General features: G+C 45.0%; 1 protein-coding gene across 1 annotated transcript in view; it reads left to right on the forward strand.

Annotated features, from left to right (window-relative positions):
• ADGRA2 (adhesion G protein-coupled receptor A2) overlaps positions 1-18,721 on the forward strand; it is a 241,145-nt gene that overhangs the window by 202,664 nt on the left and 19,760 nt on the right. Inside the window, exons 8-9 of the mRNA XM_068274957.1 lie at positions 6,041-6,205; positions 16,410-16,602. Of these exons, the coding sequence (XP_068131058.1) occupies positions 6,041-6,205; positions 16,410-16,602 (358 nt within the window). The remainder of the gene's footprint in view (positions 1-6,040; positions 6,206-16,409; positions 16,603-18,721) is intronic.

Here is an 18,721-nt window from a genome sequence, read left to right on the forward strand (position 1 = left end):
CACTGGCGGGCGCTGATTGGCCGGCGGGACCACGTGATGCGGAGTGTCTCGCTCCGCATCACGTGGACCCGCTGGCCAATCAGCGCCACTCTGGGAGACATTATAGGAATCGAGCCGCCTAACGCGGCTCACTCTACCGTCGGCTCTTGCAGCACCATACGTTGTGTTAGGTGCACGTTATGCGACCTTGACGTAGCACCTAACGCAACGTCTTGGTGTGCAAGTAGCCTTACAGCTGGAAGTCATGATTACGGCATCCTCAGAGAGCCCAGTTGTCAATAGAGCTGCTGTAGGATTTAATTCATTCACATCATTCAGTATTAATAATTTAAATTTAAAGGGGTTTGCAACATTCAAAAATAAAAAAAAATTGCCAAAAAATAGTTAGTGCTCCAAAAAAAAGTGTAAACCTTTTTTCTAAAATAGGTCCCTATATGTCAAACCAATTTTTTTTTCCTTTTTACCTGGTTTGTTTGCCCAGAGCTGTTTCTCTCGTGAAGCAAGGCTTGCATCAGGCGCAGAGATTACAGGGGCAGCATGTTTGTACTGTGTTTACACTAACAGCATGCAGTAATTGTAGGAGGAGAAGCAAGAGAAGAGCGAGCAAGGTGAAGAGGTCATCATTGGGGAAAAGCAGCTTGTTGTGCTGTGTGAGAAGTCTGACAGTAAGTGAGGATGGGGGAGGCAAGAGAGCAGCAGTGTTTCATTTGACTTGCACAGCAGAAGGGAGGAGGTGGCACTGCTGTCCTGACTGAGGAAGAATCAAGGACGGCCGACTGGCTGAGGGTGAGCAGTTTATGTGTCACAGACTCTTAGCCAGCCAGTGTGTTATTGTGTTGAGCTGCAGCATTTCATGACTCAGGTTGTTGCATATGCTCCCGTGAGAGTCCTGCTCATGCGCAGTTCAATCATAGAGAACCGTGCATGCGCAGGACTCTCACACCGGCCAGCATAATGGCGCTATACACGGAAGTGGGAAGCAGACCTGACGACTTCAAGCCGAAGTCGTCCTGTAACTGGAGCCGGGACCAGAACCAGGGAAGAAGCCAGGAGGAGGCCGGGGGACCTTGTGGCCTACAGTGGGCTGGAGGTTGCCCCAGGTAAGTGTAAATTTTGTTTTTATCACATGCTCAGGGTCTCTGTAACTCTCCCTAAGAGGAGCTCACAATCTAATTCCTACCATGGTCACAGTCTTATGTCCTTATCGTAGACAAAGGTCAATTTTGGGGATAACCAATTCATTTATATATGTGTTTTGGGATATAGGAGGAAACCGTACAAGGGGGAATGCCCAGGGGAAACCCACACAAACCCAGGAAGAACATGGGAAATGTTTTTATCCCCTCTGTGAAGTGAGCATCAAATGATCTCTGGGAGAGAAGACTGCATGACATCACTGTTGGCGTAGGATTATATACCAATATACAACTTTATATAGATGTAAGAACCAATTCTAACACCGAAACTAGGATAATTAGAGAAAAAAAGGCATCCTCAATACTTTATGCTCTGCTATTTGTTGTTACAATTCCTCTTTATAATAAATTTGTCACAAATGCTGGTTCACCATGAGCTTGCTGGTTAGTCTGTCCCTCTCGGTGTTACAAGCCCTACTCCATAGAGCCAAATCAATCCATGCCATGCACTGATGAGGATCAAACAATCCGAAACAGTGTGTATGCATGTTGGATTATTATGGCTCTGTACAAATTAACAAGCTGACACATCAATGCATTCCAGCGGTTCTGGAGGTGTGTTTAGCTTCTAAGGGTAACAATGGTTAATTCAGCATATATTCAGCAGCGATGCACTGGGAGACATCTCAAGCTCACTCCAACCTGAATTATCGCAAATTCTTTCTGTTTTAACCTCCTTGCCGGTTATCCCGAGCTCAGCTCGGGGTAACCTGCGCAGGAGGATTTCTCAGGCCCCGCTGGGCCGATTTGCATAATTTTTTTTGTTACATGCAGCTAGCACTTTGCTAGCTGCTTGTAACATTCGATCGTCGCCGAGCCGAGCCGCCCCCCCCCCCCCCGCCCCAGACCCCTGCGCAGCCTGGCCAATTAGTGCCAGGCAGCGCTGAGGGGTGGATCGGGATTCCCTGTGACGTCCCGACGTCCATGACGTCGGTGAAGTCATCCCGCCCGGTCGCCATGCAGGAAATCCCGTTCTCAACGGGATTTTCTGCTTACTCTGATCGCCGAAGGAGTGGGAGTGGGTGGGGGGATGCCGCCGCTCAGCGGCTATCATGTAGCGAGCCCTAGGCTCGCTACATGATTGGAGAAAAAAAAAAAGTTCTGCGCTGCCTCCTTGCCGGCGAGAATTAGACCGGCAAGGAGGTTAAAGAGAATCTGTATTGTTAAAATCGCACAAAAGTAAACATACCAGTGCGTTAGGGGACATCTCCTATTCCCCTCTGTCACAATTTCGCCGCTCCTTGCCGCATTAAAAGTGGTTAAAAACAGTTTTAAAAAGTTTGTTTATAAACAAACAAAATGGCCACCAAAACAGGAAGTAGGTTGATGTACAGTATGTCCACACATAGAAAATACATCCATACACAAGCAGGCTGTATACAGCATTCCTTTTGAATCTCAAGAGATCATTTGTGTGTTTCTTTCCCCCCTGAGGGGGGAGTGCATAGCAGAACCACAACACTGAAGAACTTGGCAGCCTTCCAGACACAGGCTGACAAGTCTGACAAGGGAAAGATACATTGATTTATTACAGAGACTGTGATAGTAGAAAGTGCTGCAGTAAGCCAGAACACATTAGAATAGCTTTTGGAACTTGTAGGATGATAAAAAACAGGATGCAATTTTTGTTACGGAGTCTCTTTAAGAAAGCAAACTTTTGTTTTTCTTATGTTACAATACAATACAATAACATTTGTAAAGCGCTTTTCTCCCATAGGACTCAAAGCGCATATTGCCCAAGATAACCTTAATGCTACCTTTCCATATTGTATACAGGACTTCCAGTCCTAGCATTGCTACAATTATTTCCCCAGTGTTTATGGATCTTCCTGCTTAGAGGGAAGGTCTTCCTTGCACCCAGTACTCTAAATCGGAGTTTGTTTTCATTCCTCCTGGCGTTAACTTCCTTTTCACTGTGACCAGAATAGAGCTTTTCCTGAAATTGTCTGTCCAAGTTTTTGTCTTATTTTCAGACTTTATTCAGAAATATATTTATTCAGAATGTTTGAATGACTCCATGCTCAGGTGAATTCCCACACAGATTTCATTTATAGGAAAATGTTTCTTCCCATGTTTGGACACTACTGGTGGCCACACGCTACAATTTTTTCTGTTCGATTTTACCCCAAATCGATTAAAACTATCGACTGTGTGAAAAAAAAAGGAAAATATTTTGGGGAGCGATAAATATGATTGAAATTGTAATTTTTCTTATTGAAATCGATTGGAAAGTTTCGAAAAATCTGATAAATTTTATTAGAAATTCAATGGTGTGTGGAAGGTTGTATGAAAGTCATTTGACCTCATTTTAAGTTTAAAATTCAACAATATAGAAACTTTGTCAAAACGATACCTTGAAATGTATTTCTTCACTGTAATAAATGTAGTGTTGTTGTTTGAGGAAAATAAATGATGAAGAGATTTGTTAATGTAAGGTAAATTTTCTAATGCTATTTGTGTTGTGCCTTTAAACATAGCAGTGATGGCACAGAGCACCCAATACACATTGATATGGGTTTGCAATACAGTCAAGAGTACCTGTGAACATTTTTTTTTTAATTGTAATGTGTGTGGCCACCATTTGGCCTGTATGCAACTTTTTCTCCTGGATTTTCTCCTAAGGGCCTGAGCCCGCTGATGCAGTTGTATCCGCTTCTGTCCGCTTTTTAGCATCTCGAACATTGATGTTTAACTGAGAAGCGAACACAAATGCGTCAGTGGACTCAGGCCCTAAGAGGTAATTTTCAACTTCTTTCTATAATAACTTTCTCAAAATTATTTTGAGAAAAGAGAAGCACTGCATGCAGTCAGCAGCCTTCTGCTTCTAATAAACCTCTCATACACACTCATGTCTGATAAGGAATTCTGACCCTTGGCCCACACTGAAGTAATGGATGACATCTTAACTCTTATCAGGGTTGTCAAGCTTTCATCCCAACATCGCTTACACCTTGGCATTTTTCTCTTTACATTTAAAATACTATTTTCCTTGAAATGATGTGGTGAATAGCCAGCCAGCCTGACTCTCCTAATTCCCACCAGAGAATCAGATGATCGCTTGACCTTATGCATGTGCAAAGCATATGACTGCGATTCCACAATGCCCAGCCCTAGAGTGTTGCACTGTGCAGGCCAGGCTTGTCAGGCTCCAATGACAGAGTGCTGCAAGGAATAGGATAACTCTGTGAGGGGCCACCATAGGTACAGCAAGGACTGCATCTGCAACACAAAACTACAGAACACTGGGGTGGGTGCGTAAAGAAGTTTATATACTATATCTATATATGCATGTGATCACAATATTAAGGAACTTCATTCAGTCAAGTTTTTTGCCTGGTAACAACCCCTCAAAGTCATGAATCATAATGAATGCAAGTAGTAGAAAAGATCGGTTGGCACACCAGCTTCTCGATGAGTGTAGTTTATTTTCGAATCGCATGTCAACATTACGGTTAACAATTGTTTTGGGGCCGCTCAGGGTCCGCTTCTTCAGAACAGTGCAGACATTTCTACACTGTTCTGAAGAAGGGGACCCTGAGGGGCCCAAAACAATTGTTAACCGTAGTGTTAACATGCGATTTGAAAATAAACTATGCTCACCGAGAAGCTGGTGAACCAAACGATCTTTTCTACTACTTGGATTCTGCTGGGATGTTGCTTAGCATCCGAGGTTATGCACCCAAAGAAAACATGGAAAAGTGTGCCTCTCTGCAACTCTCTACTTTCCTCATAATGAATGCAGGGAAGTAGCTGTTTGTCTCTGATGGTTGTTGTATAACGTTTACAACCATGGAGGACAGGTCAGACGCCCCGGCTCCTCGTAGCTCATAATACTTAGTCCATAGTATCCCCTGATGACACAAGATTGTGAAACCGGTCTAGAAGGAGTCAGGCAGCAACTTTTTTTTCGCTTTTTTTCCCCGCAAAACTATTTGTTGGCCAGACACATGCAAAATTTTATCGGGGGCTCATGCTGCTCTTTTTTTTTTTTTTTAATGCATTTAGTTGATAGTTTCGTATAATAAAAGCAGTCTGCATTTAGAGCTACTGTTGCTTTTATCTTCATCTCATTAAGTCCACACTCTGGGATGATCTACCAAGGACCTTAATGCAGCGAGGATCTTGGACTGTGGACCATAACACTACGGGGAGCCTGGGCGTCTGACCTGTCCTCCATGGTAGTAAACGTTATGCATACAACCTTATGATGTTGGTTGCGTGCGGCTGGTAAGCCTCCTTTTCTCCTAATTGCCGATGGTGGGCACAAGATATACGCAGCCTGAACACTAAGCACAGTTCCAAGGGTAGAGTGACCACACGCCTTGATAAAGGGGGATCCTGTGAGGCCCCCGAAACAATTTTTGGATTTTCAGTGGATACTGGCACAATAAAGAGTGCGCTGTAAACTGCAATTGGTGTACTGATAACTTTTTCATTCACGTTGCAGACAAAGTACGGTGGATAGTTGGATGGACTGACAACTAAGACCTGCGCTAATTGTTTATTACATATGATACTGAACTTTGGACATTGTCTCTATACATTGCTTATTTATATTCTTTCTCTATTGTTTTTATCCCTACCACTTTGAAATAATAGGCCTATTGAATGTTTCATACCAGCATCACGTCTTACTGGGCCTGATACTATAAAGAAAGAGATTTTTGCTGTAGCATTTTCCTTTTAAACAGCCAGTTCATGAATACTTCTATTTTGTTTAAATCATTAAGCATTTGAAGTCAAAACAGGCAAAGTGAGTTTTTCTGTCTTAACAGCATTATAGCCAATGTATGATTTTATTACTGTAACACTTACCAGCTATTCTCCTCTGTTCTCCTACCCAGTGCTTTAATCTTGTCCAACATCTTGCTGTCTGCCAACGGCGAGTGGGAGTGCAGCGTGTCTACTGAATATGGAAATATCAGCAAGAAGGTGGAGCTTGTAGTTCTGGAGACTTCCGCATCCTATTGTCCAGCTCACACAGTGACCAACAACAGAGGAGACTTCAGGTATCTGTATTTAACACAACAGCTTTCAATAACTATGAACCTGATTTTAAACTGCAAGACCTAACTGTTTCAGCAGACTTAGCCTGCATCAAATAGTGAGCAGAGATGTAAGTATAGGGAAGCACCATATGCAGCTGCAGGGGGCCCAGGGCTGTGATGGCCACAATTACGTACACTCCCACCTATGTTGTGGCCAAACTTATTCTGGCTGAGGGACCTTGATGGACACCCTTTCTATGTGAAACCTGCCAGGTGAGTCTCCAGGCTGTAGAGGTCACAAAGAAGAGAAGGGAAAAGGTTATAAACACTTGTTTTTCTAGGGACACCACAATTTCTAGTAACGCCCCTGGTAGTGAGTATTTCTGAAAGGTTTGCGAATTTTAATTTAATATGGGTTTGTGCCCATAACTTCGACCATGTCCTGTATCCCAAAAACATACTGATAGGTAATTTGACTTACCCCTAAATTGGCCGTAGACTGTGATGGACATATGACTATGACAGGGATTAGATTGTGAATACCTCTGAGGGATAGTTACTAGCAAGACTATAAATACTATATAAAGCATTGCAAAAGATGTCAGTACTATGTAAATACTAAAAATTAATAATTATAAAGATTAGATAAGCAGGGACCATTTTCTTGCGTTATCACAAACCTTTGTATATATATCTCTTTTACATTATGTACATCAATACTGCATATCAGTACAAGTATTTTCCTGTGATATACTTTAACCACTTGAGGACCCACCCTTTACCCCCCCTTAAGGACCAGCGTTATTTTTTGTGATCTGTGCTGGGTGGGCTCTGCAGCCCCCAGCACAGATCAGGTTTCATGCAGAGCGATCAGATCGCCCCCCCTTTTTCCCCCCTATGGGGATGGTGTGCAGGGGGGGTCTGATCGCTCTGGTGGGCAGGCTTGTTGCGGGGGGGGCACCTCAAAGCCCCCCTCCGCGGCGAAATTCCCCCCTCCCTCTCCTACCTGCTCATCCCCGGTGTCCTGTGCAGCCAGTGACAGGACGTCCCCTGTCACATGGCGGCGATCCCCGGCCGCTGATTGGCCGGGGATCGCCGATCTGCCTTACGTTGCTGCTGCGCAGCAGCGCCGTACAATGTAAACAAAGCGGATTATTTCCGCTTGTGTTTACATTTAGCCTGCGAGCCGCCATCGGCGGCCCGCAGGCTATTCACGGAGCCCCCCGCCGTGAATTGACAGGAAGCAGCCGCTCGCGCGAGCGGCTGCTTCCTGATTAATCAGCCTGCAGCTGGCGACGCAGTACTGCGTCGCTGGTCCTGCAGCTGCCACTTTGCCGACGCACGGTATAAGCGTGCGGTCGGCAAGTGGTTAAAGTGCAGCACTTACTGCTGCCTACAGTATATCTTCCAGGGACCTTCTTTTTTACTCATTCTGGCCCCTTTCAATATTTGACTTCACGAACAGTTGTATCCTCTTAGTTGGAAACGCTAGTGGCTGTGCATTAGCGCATACATGCTAAACATGCATGAATTCCGAACTGTACATGGCCAACAAATGTGAACTAGAGTTGGATTTCTGGAAAGGCCACAAAGGTCCAGGCCAAGGGGCGGCTTAACATGGAAAAAGGTTGCTGAATTTAGAAGATAAGGCTACAAATGGAGAGCAACGTACAGAAGAGTAGAGCTGTACACAGAAGAGGGGGGTTGCATTTGGAAGAGAAGGGCTATGTTGTCCATGGATAGGGAGCAACAAGAAAGTTGGCCTAGGGGCAGAAAAAAGTGTAAATCTGGCCTTGCGGACCATGTATACCCAGTAAAAGGAGGCGCTCATGCACAAAGGATGCTGTGAATGAAAAAGCCTGCCAGACCCATAAGCTGGAGGGTCCTGAAGGCAATGAGCACTGATAGGCATTTGGTAAAACTTATAGGAGCCCTATTGCTTGTTTAATTGTATTGCACCCACTTCATCATTGTGGCAGTAGTGTGGCAGTAAAAGTTAGTGGCAATGTGTACACAAGAGATTTTCTACTTGACATTCTTTTGAATCAAAACAACTATAGGCTCTGCCTCTGGATCTGCTAAAGTCCCTAAATAAGGGATGAAACAGCATATTTACCAGTTACAGTACAAGTTTATTGTTTGAAAATTTTGCTCCGGCTACTTTCTGTGGCATTCCTTGCCTCCATGGTGTAATGGAATTTTGTATGGCTGACCAGTCTGCCAGGACTTGTCTACTCCTAATTAATATTTTATTATATGATAGAAAACTGACCATTTAATCACCAAGTGAGAGGAATATTATGCACCTCACAGCATGATAAATGTTGCTACACAATACATTTCATTCACCCTGACCTACGCTGTTTCGCCAAAGCATTAAATCCTCCTGCTTTCTATTGTGCAAGTCCATTTTGTACTATCAAAACAGCTGTGGCCAAACTCAGCATTGTCTACACAATACCTCTGAAGGTGGCCTGTGGTATCTGCCACTAAGATGTTGTGTAACTTGCATAGCTGGGCCTCCATGGATCTGGTTTGTGTTTTCAGTAAATCCCATAGATTCTTGATCACTTTGAGATCCATTGCTTCATGAACCAGTTCTATTGTTTGTGTGCCCACTGTAGGCATGCTTATCAGTGAACAGGGTCAGCATGAGTGGGCACTCTGACAGGTGGATATACAGCCCCATATGCAGGAACCTGCTTTCCATTCACACCTGAGAAAAAATGTCTGAAAAGGCACAATTTTGACATTCTTCACTTACGGGTGTACTGACGTTTGTTGCCAGCGGTTTAGACATTAATGGCTGCGAGTTGAGTTATTTTGATAGGACAGGAAATTTATACTGTTATACAAGCTCTATACTGACTACTTTACACTGTGTCAAAGTGTCATATCTTCATTGCTGTCCCGTAAAAAGATAAAATAAAATATTTCCAAAATTGCAGAGAAGTGTGCTTGCTTTTCTATAGTATGGCTATAGTAGAACTTTACATAACTTTATTTTGCCTGGTGCAATTTTGTGTATTACTCCTGAGGCCTGGTTCACACTGGCATGGATGGAAAACTGTTCCTTGTAAAAGCTGATCCGTGGAACGGATCAATCGCTGCAGACCCAAATTGCAGACCGTGCGGTGGAACAGACTGAATTGATCCATTCAAATGGACCAATGTGAATGGATCCATTGGTTAACACTGGATCCGTTTGCATCCGTATATATACAGTATATATACACACACACATACACACTCTGTTTCTCTATGTTTCTCTAGTAGATAGCTGTAAGTTTGAACTGACAGGGACACAGGTGACAGCACTAGTCACAGCACTGCACTAGTTTTTTGTACAAGACAGCAGCCATCTTGGAATTACGTCATTCATTTTTACAATACAGGTAGCAGCCACATCAGAAAAGTAAAAAAATTAATGCAATTCAGCTTTACGTTTTGCTAATATGAGAGAATCATTATCCCTGTAACACCAAAGAGGTGATAATCTGTTAACAATGTTGGCGTGAGTTCAAGGCCACCTTACAAGCAAATGGGATTTTACAGCTGAACCAATCAAAGGGAGGGACTAAAGAAAATAAGGCTAGATCTGCGAATGTGCAAAATGTTATGGTTGGTACCAGCAGCATGTGTTCCAGAAGATGTTGTAAAAATCAATTACAGTCTTCAGCTATTGAAAAGTATAGCGTTAATTCCCCAAGAATTACGTCCTCCCCACCAATAAAAGAAGGAACAGGGCTTAGCAGACCATTCAACATGTGACACACCTGCCAGCTAACAGCAGTTCCTGAAGATTCAGCAAGCGGCTTTGGCACTGAATGTGTTAAACTGGGCAGATCCAAGCCCATCTGTAAGCTATTAAACAGCACTGAAGAGGAGGCTCTGCTCACATGGCCTATCCTGGCAGAACGCGCAAGGCGTAAAATTCAAGGTGTTGGAATTTCGCTTGGCTGCAGAATAAAGAATCGTATGCCGTGCAGTGCAGGCAGTCTCTGTGTTCCTTTATGGAATATAAATTATTGCTACAGCCAATGTGGCTTCAATTAGCTGGCCCCCTCTCCTCCCTCCGCACCACTTTCTTATGCCTGCAGAGTCAGAGTAGGATGTAGGAGTAAGGTACCAGGGGAAATGAGAGATCTGCAGAGTTAATATCCAGGCTGAAGCGGTTACCAGATGTTACATCAAACCCTGTTTACCTTCCTCCGGCACTGCTGGGCAGGCAGTAGGGTTCATGGTTCTGACAGCTAGAAAGGTCCACTGTGGATTTGTGATGCAAATGTGTGAGCTTCTCTCCTCTGAGGTCCAGAGGGTGTCACCACTACTGGAATATTGTTCTAACTTGTAGCCTGAGTGAATGTAATGCATTCTCTTCTGATTAATCAAAGGTAAGCAAAACCGTCTCATTGGCCAGTGGCTCCAGCCATTCAGGGCTTTAGTTTACATCTATTTGGATTTGCAGTGATAATTACTGAACTGCCTAGGTCACCCACAGCTGTCAGGATGACTTTTAAAAGTTAGTTATCAGGCTGGATTCACGCTGTGCGCATTTCCGAACACATGCATCATAATGTGTGTGTGTGTGTGTGTGTGTGTGTGTGTGTGTGTGTGTGTGTGTGTGTGTGTGTGTGTGAACTCCAAAGGACATTTCCATGTTAAAGCCAGTTAGAATTGCAAGCCCATAGGATGGTATGGGCAGTGAGCTAACATGCAGAATTACTGTACTTTTTGGACTATAAGACTCACTTTTTCTCCCCCAAAAGTGGGGAAAAAAGTCGCAGTGACTTTTTCTCCCACTTTTGGGGGAGAAAAAGTGAGTCTTATAGTCCAAAAAGTACAGGGAGGTCCTGACTTGTGAACGCTGCCAATACAAACCTCCAACCTGCCGCAATGTCGGGGACTCCCTGTACTGTGCCCAGAGGCGGCCTTAGAGTACGCGAGGCCTGGGGCGAATGTTATATGCGGGGCCTAGAGTCATAAGTGTAGGCCATATACTGTACCACCATACTCACGGGCTTTTAAAGGGAACCTTAATATAAGTAAAAAGCAAAACACAAGTTTAACTTACCTGGGGCTTCTACCTGCCCCCTGCAGCTGCCCTGTGCTTGCATTGTCATTGAGAGATGATCGCTCAGCAAACCTCCAGTCCCCCGCAGCGCCCCTCTTTCAGTCGTCACTGTCAGTCGTAAGTCACTGTCCACTGCGCAAGTCCACTGCACTGCTGCCGGAGAGATGCGTAGAGAGCGCACTTCATTTGGCCGCGACTGGAGGAAGTTACGGGACCAGTACCGGAGCTGCAGGCAGTGGCGTGAGAGCGATCCGTGCGCATGGGGCTGGAGGAAGCCCCAGGTATGTATAAAACTTTTTCTTTCTCCCATCTCTGATACACTTATATTAAAAAGTGCTCAGTAGTGCTAATTACTGTTTAGAAAATAGATGCATATATGCAAGTGCTGCAAGAAGGTAAGTCAACACCAGCAGTGAAAGGGTTACACACACACGAAAGAGAAATGCTGGCTAGTGTTAACAGGACTAGCACAGCAGACAAATGCAGAGAGACAGAAGAGGTGTCGGCTTACCACTGGGAGAGAGCCTGTAGCTGATATCTGTACAAGGGTCTGTGATATCTGCATGGCCAGCGTACCTGTCTCCTCGCTCGATCTTCAAGAGGAGGCTAAGAGTGATTAGGGAAGAAACGTGACACTTGGTGAGAGCTGCAGACACAAACAGGCAGGACTGTCACTGGAATCTTCCGCAGCGTTTTCAAAAGAGCCGCTGCTCTCTCCTTACTGGCTGGCTGTCTCTGCAAACAGGGGGGCTGGAACTTTGCCATCTAGAAGCCAGTCACAGCCCTGCAAAAGCCCGTCCAAGTATGCGTTAGGAAGGGCATCCAGCCGGGAGATGGCATGCCGGGTAGCTTCACTATCTTACTTCCGTTTTCTGCCTGTGCTGTGTTGTCGCCTGAAGCAATTTGCTACCTAAGGAGGCTGAAGCTGCGTCAGGCTGCCTCATAGGCAGAATGACACTGCTAGTATGTGGCAGCGCGGGGCCTCTCTAGACGCGGGGCCTGGGGCGATCGCCCCACTTGCCCCCCCCCCCCCAAAGGCCGGCTCTGACTGTGCCCATCAGAGGAGGACACAGGGACAAACGGAGGACACAGGGGGACACAAAGGAGGACACAAGGGAGACACAAAGGGGCATAGAGGAGGATAGAAGTGGACACATGGGGGACAATGGAGGACACAGGGAGACACTAGAGTTACAAGTAGGCATGATGTACAAAAGAGACAAAATCCACAAGATGCCCCATCACCATGGATGCACCAGGTTCAGTATATATTTTTTCCCCTGGTTTTTGTCCTCTAAACCTAGGTGCATCTTATGGTCAGGAGCGTCTTATAGTCCGAAAAAAAGGTATTGTGTGACACAACTGATGCAGTGTGAAAGGACCCTTAAGATGAAACTTATCATAGTAAATTAAATTACCGGTCTTCTACTATTGGGCTAATTCCCACAGTAAAATATTGGTAATTTTTTTACCAATATTTTACTATTGTTTAACCTGGCCCTTTTCTCTCTTGAACCATCTCTCGAATGATGTCTTAAGGTGGCCACACACCATGCAATTAAAAGATGCAATTTTACTCCAATTCAATAAATACAATCTTTTATACCGAAAAATCAAAAGCTTTTTTTTCATTCGTCCAAGAATTCTGATCAAATCTCCCTTTTTTGTTTTTGTTGATAAAAAGACGGTTGGGAGTGTTGGATTTTCTGATCCATTTTTATGAAAATTAAATGCCGTAGGGTAGATTGTAAATTAATGCAGTGTTTCCCAACCAGTGTGCCGCGGCACACTAGTGTGCCGCGGCATGTTGCCCGGTGTGCCGTACAGGTCTGGCCTCTCGCCAGACCTGTACCTACTTTAGGGTGCAGGAGGGGGGAAGTAGCGCTAGAAGGAGGGGCAGTGGAGGCAGCGGTGGGGAGGGGGGAAATATCCCCCCCCTCCCTCACCTGGGACCCTTCCTTCTGCCTCTCTCCCCCTCTGTTTAGCGGTGGCAAGTGCGGCTCGGCGGCGGGGAGGCATACGGAGAATTACTCACCACTTCCACGTTCCAAGCGCCGGCAACGTCAAGTCGTCACACATCTCCGCCTTCAATGCCGCCCACTGTTCTTCCTGATTAGCGGAAGCGCAGTGGGCGGTATTGAAGGCGGAGATGTGTGACAACATGACGTTGCCGGCGCTTGGAACGCAGAAGTGGTGAGTAATTCTCCGTATGCCTCCCCGCCGCCGAGCCGCACTTGCCACCGCTAAACGGAGGGGGAGAGAGGCAGAAGGAGGGGTCCCAGGTGAGGGAGGGGGGGGGGGTATTTCCCCCCTCCCCACCGCTGCCTCCACTGCCCCTCCTTCTAGCGCTGCTTCCCCCCCTCCTGGGCATCTATACTGGGGGGAACTGTACTAGCTATACTGGGGGAAACTAAACTAGCTATACTGGGGGCAACGAAACTAGCTATACTGGGGGCAACGAAACTACCTACTCTGGGGGCAACTAAACTAGCTATACTGGGGGCAACGAAACTACCTACACTGGGGGCAACTAAACTAGCTATACTGGGGGCAACTATACTAGCTATACTGGGCACTATACTGGGGCACTACCTACCTATACTGGGCACTATGCTAGCTATACTGGGCACTATGCTAGCTATACTGGGCACTATACTAGCTATCTGGGCACTATACTAGCTATACTGGGCACTTTACTGGCTATACTGGGGCACTACCTATCCATACTGGGACTATACTAGCTATACTGGGGCACTATACTAGCTATACTGGGGCACTATACTGGGGTAACTATACTAACCGTACTGGGGCAACTAAACTCCCTATACTGGGGCAACTATGCTAGCTATGCATAGCACGGCACTGTCCACTAGGTCGCGCAAACACCCGCGCCGCCGCCCCTCCCCCCCCCCCCCCCCCCCCCTGCCGCCGCCGTTCCTCGGAGAAAAATATGGTCAGAAAGTGTTCCCCGGCCCGGAAAAGGTTGGGAACCACTGAATTAATGTATAGACCCAAACAATTTTTTTCTGAGTTTTCAATATTTTTTTTTCATTACTGGGGAAAAATTGAATAAACGTGCATGTTGCAATCAATAAGATAAATTCATTGCAATTCTTGAATTAAAAAAGATATTTAAAATATTGTATGGTGTGTGTGTGACCACCTAAACTGACCCCTCTGCCCCACTATCTCCACTGATCCATCCACTAAAAACTCCCTCATCTGATATTTCCGCCACATGTCTACCTTAATTAGCAGGTGCCACCGGCACCCAAATCACCCTCTGGGCACCACCATAGCCGCAATTAATATTGCCAAAAGAATTAAAATAGCCACAATAACATTGCATTCAACGTGATGCCTATTTTACCAGGTGGCCACCGGTGCGTACATACTGTTGGGCAGCAGGTGAGTTGGGCGCAGGGCAAGCCGAATGACGGCTCTCCCTGCTGCCACTAATCTCCCCGGAGGCGTAAAATACTATTCCCCCTCCGAGTTGTAGCAACTTGGAGGAAGATGTAATTCGGGGTCTGGCGATCGCTGGATCCCTGAATTACCATGAATCATAGCATTAGTGCCATGAGGGCGCCCAGCTTCAGTGCTCGGCGCTGAGTGGCGAAGAAACCTGCTGCGGGCACCGGCACCCAAATGACCTGCTTCAGGATTTTATTGCCATCTTGTGCCAGTGATGCTCATATTGCAGCTGTGATTATCACAACATGGATGAGAAGTGTTGGAAATTCTCCTAATCTAATCCTTCCCCACTTTATTCAGAATAACAAAACAAAAAAACAAAAACTTGCTTTATGAAGATACCGCTGTCCAGCTTGCTTTATTTGAAAAGAGGCTAGTGACATTTTGCGTATCATTTCTGCTTTATATAAGAGAAGCTGCCATGTGATCCTGCCGATTTATTGGTGCTCTCTCAGGGCCTCCTGCTTGCTGCATGCATTTTAACAACTCTGCATATTTGGCAAGATTACATACACATATTTACTTTGATTTATTCCAGACATTCCAGTACTCAAGGTATTCTTTGCCTGGGCTCTGCAGAAAAAACAAAAGGTCGGTTACAAACCAGTAACATCCCACAAAGACCAGCCGCAAGTTCTCTTGTTTTCCATGGCAAATCTTTAGCTTGCGCCAGAGATCTAAGGTTACTAGAACTGGTAATGAACGTGTTCTCACAAGCTACTGTTAGGGAGGGATCACACTTGTATCTGCAGGAGCAGCAGATGATTCCCACAAGCGGTTTAACACACATTTGTGCATTTTGGGGGTGCATTTTAACGCATTCCTTTTTTTTTTTTTTTACAGTAGCCATTGATATCAATGAAAAAAGACATGCATGGAAAGTAGTGCAAGTTTTATCTGTTTTTGAATGCTATACTGAATAGCATACGCATCCTTGATACGCAGCAGCACCATAGACTATCATTACATGCATTTCTGCACGCATATTATTAAAACTATAACTGAAGTGAGAGGTATATGGAGGCTGCCATATTCATTTCCTTTTAAGCAATACCAGGTACCTGGCTGTCCTGCTGATCCTCTGCCGCTATTACTTTTAGCCATAGACCCTGAACAAGCATGCAGCAGATCAGGTGTTTCTGACATTATTGTCAGATCTGACAAGATTAGCTGCGTGCTTGTTTCTGGTGTTATTTGGACACTACTGCAGCCAAATAGCTCAGCAGGGCTGCCAGGCAGCTGGTATTGCTTAAAAGGAAACAAATATGGCATCCTCCATATTCTTATCAATTCAGTTGTCCTTTTAAGTGTGACCCCTGCCTTAACCTCCCCGGCGTTCAATTTTCCCAGGATTTCTTTGCAAAAAGTGATACAATTTATTTTTAAAACTTTTTTTCCCCTGTAACTTGCCAAAATGTGTCAAGCAAGGGTCTAGTATACAGTGCAGGAGAGTATTGATGTGTATGCACGTTTATACTGTTCATAACATGTTTTTATGGATGGACATTTCTGTCCATACCGCTGGGGAGGTTAAAGGAACACTTTTCACTTTATCTAACATAATTCTTATCATTGTTTCATTTTCAAAGGTTATTATCACGAAAACCTGATTGCATTTATTGCATATGCCAGTCTTCAAGGAAAAAAATGAATCTCATTATGGCAATATTTCTGCAGGTGGCCTCGCACTCTGGCTGGTATAACTGCCTATCAGCCCTGTTTGCAATACCCTTTTACAACCATCTCGCACAATGGCGTTGTACAGAGAGCATCGCGTCGTTGTGACCGATCAGGACATTGGGAGGAAGGAGATTACTCAAACTGCCTGTACACTAATGATATCACCAGAGTTCTGTATACCTTTGTGCTGGTAAGTAAAATACAGCGTGGGTTGATTCACAAAGCTTACTTATTTTTCACCTTAACTGTAAGGAGAGCTAATGCATGAGATAAATAAGGAGAGATAATTTATGAGATAAATAAGGAGAGATAATTTATGAGCTAAACAGATAAGGAGAGATAACTTAAAGCGGAATGAACCCCAGCATTTTCTTCTTTGCTCTAATAGATTATTTACAGCATGTTATATACAACCAGCATTTTTTTTTTACTAGAACAGCATTCAAAGGGTTAAACACAGGCCTTATGCCTAGTACACACCATACAATTTTCTGTAAAAAAGTCCGGTCTACGTGGCGGTGATTGACAGCGCAGTATAGGCCGACCTGGAGGTCGGCCTGACGTCAGCGCCGGGGATCGAGAGGGAGCTGCGGCGAACGGCTGCGGGCAGAGCTGCGGGGAGGGACATGCTGGGAGCTTGGGGCTGGAGGACGCCCCGGGTAAGTAGCGCATATTTTGTTACATCTCGCCTGATAACTCCTTTAAGGTGCCCATACACTTGCCCGATTTACCGCCGATAGACAACAGATTCGATCACTGTGATCAAATCTGCTGTGAAATCGACCGTTCGACCGATTTCCGCCTGAAAATGATCGATCCCGTCGATCTGTCAGCACGGAAAATTTCGCTTGATCGCCGGCGGGTCGGGAGTGCTTCGATAGCGGCGTTCAAATGTCCGACAACCGATGCTAGCGGCAATACAATACCTGTTCCGCCGACGCGTGGCCCCGCTGTCCCCTCTCTGCGCTGGGCTCCGGCTGGCTTCACTTCCTGTCGGGGGAAGTTTAAACAGTAGAGCACCCTTTACTGTTTAAAATTCCCCCGACGGAAAGTAAAGTGAAGCTGGAGCACAGAGCGGAGAAGAGACAGCGGAGACCAAGGGACTCGCGCCAGTCTTATCAGGTAATGTACAGGTCCTTCTAAAAAAATTAGCATATTGTGATAAAGTTCATTATTTTCTGTAATGTACTGATAAAGATTAGACCAGCCTTTCTGAAACCTTTCTACCCTGGAGGAACCCTGCAAATAACTTTTGGATCTCAAGGAACCCCTGTAAACAATGTTTTGATCTCGAGGAACCCCTGCATTTATTTTGCAGGAGGTATGGTTTTTAAAAGTATGTGTGGCTGTTTATTTTACTTATCCCATTACACTGCCACTCATTATACTGTCTCCTGAGCCCTCAATTTAGTGCTTCTTATAACAGTACCACTTATTATAGTGTGCTATATGAAGCAGTCATTTCTGCAAAAGGATTCCCGACCAAGTATTGAGTGCATAACTGAACATAATTATTTGAAGGTTGACTTTTTTACTTTTAAAAACACTTTTCTTTTATTGGTCGGATGAAATATGCTACTTTGAGATAGGGATTTTGGGTTTTCATGAGCTGTATGCTAAAATCATCAATATTAAAACAATAAAAGGCTTGAACTACTTCAGTTGTGTGTAATGAATCTAAAATATATGAAAGTCTAATGTTTATCAGTACATTACAGAAAATAATGAACTTTATCACAATATGCTAATTTTTTTTAGAAGGACCTGTATGCTGGGGACAGCGGCGGCAGCTCCACAGATTGTGAATCGGCGTCATAGTGAAATCGATTCAAAATCTGTTTGCAGTGTAGGCAGCCAATAGATCACTCTTTGATCAGATTCGATCACAGAGGGATCTATCTGCTGGTCGATCTGGTGGCATAATCGACCAGTGTATGGCTGCCTTTATGCTGGGAATACACGGTACTGCTCGATTGAGCCATTAGATGGCTCGATTGATAATTTCCGACATGTCCGATCACCCGCCCGATCGATGCCGCGCTCGATACTGCGGGCGGGACAATGGAAAAAGATAAGGAAAATGAGCAGAAGATAAGAGAATCGCCCGCGGGGACGAGCGGGAATTGATCCGGCGGCATAACCGAGTACCGTGAATTCCCAGCAAATTGTATGGTGTGTACTAGGCACTAGAAGCTCCCCTGCAGGGAAAGCTGGATGAATCCAAACTAGAGATCATGTTATCTTGTGTTCAATTGTATCAAGTGAGAAATGTAAACAAACCCTTCCCTGACACTGCAAACTCAGCGGAG

Source organism: Hyperolius riggenbachi, chromosome 3, assembly GCF_040937935.1.
Source record: "Hyperolius riggenbachi isolate aHypRig1 chromosome 3, aHypRig1.pri, whole genome shotgun sequence".
Taxonomy (NCBI): domain Eukaryota; kingdom Metazoa; phylum Chordata; class Amphibia; order Anura; family Hyperoliidae; genus Hyperolius; species Hyperolius riggenbachi.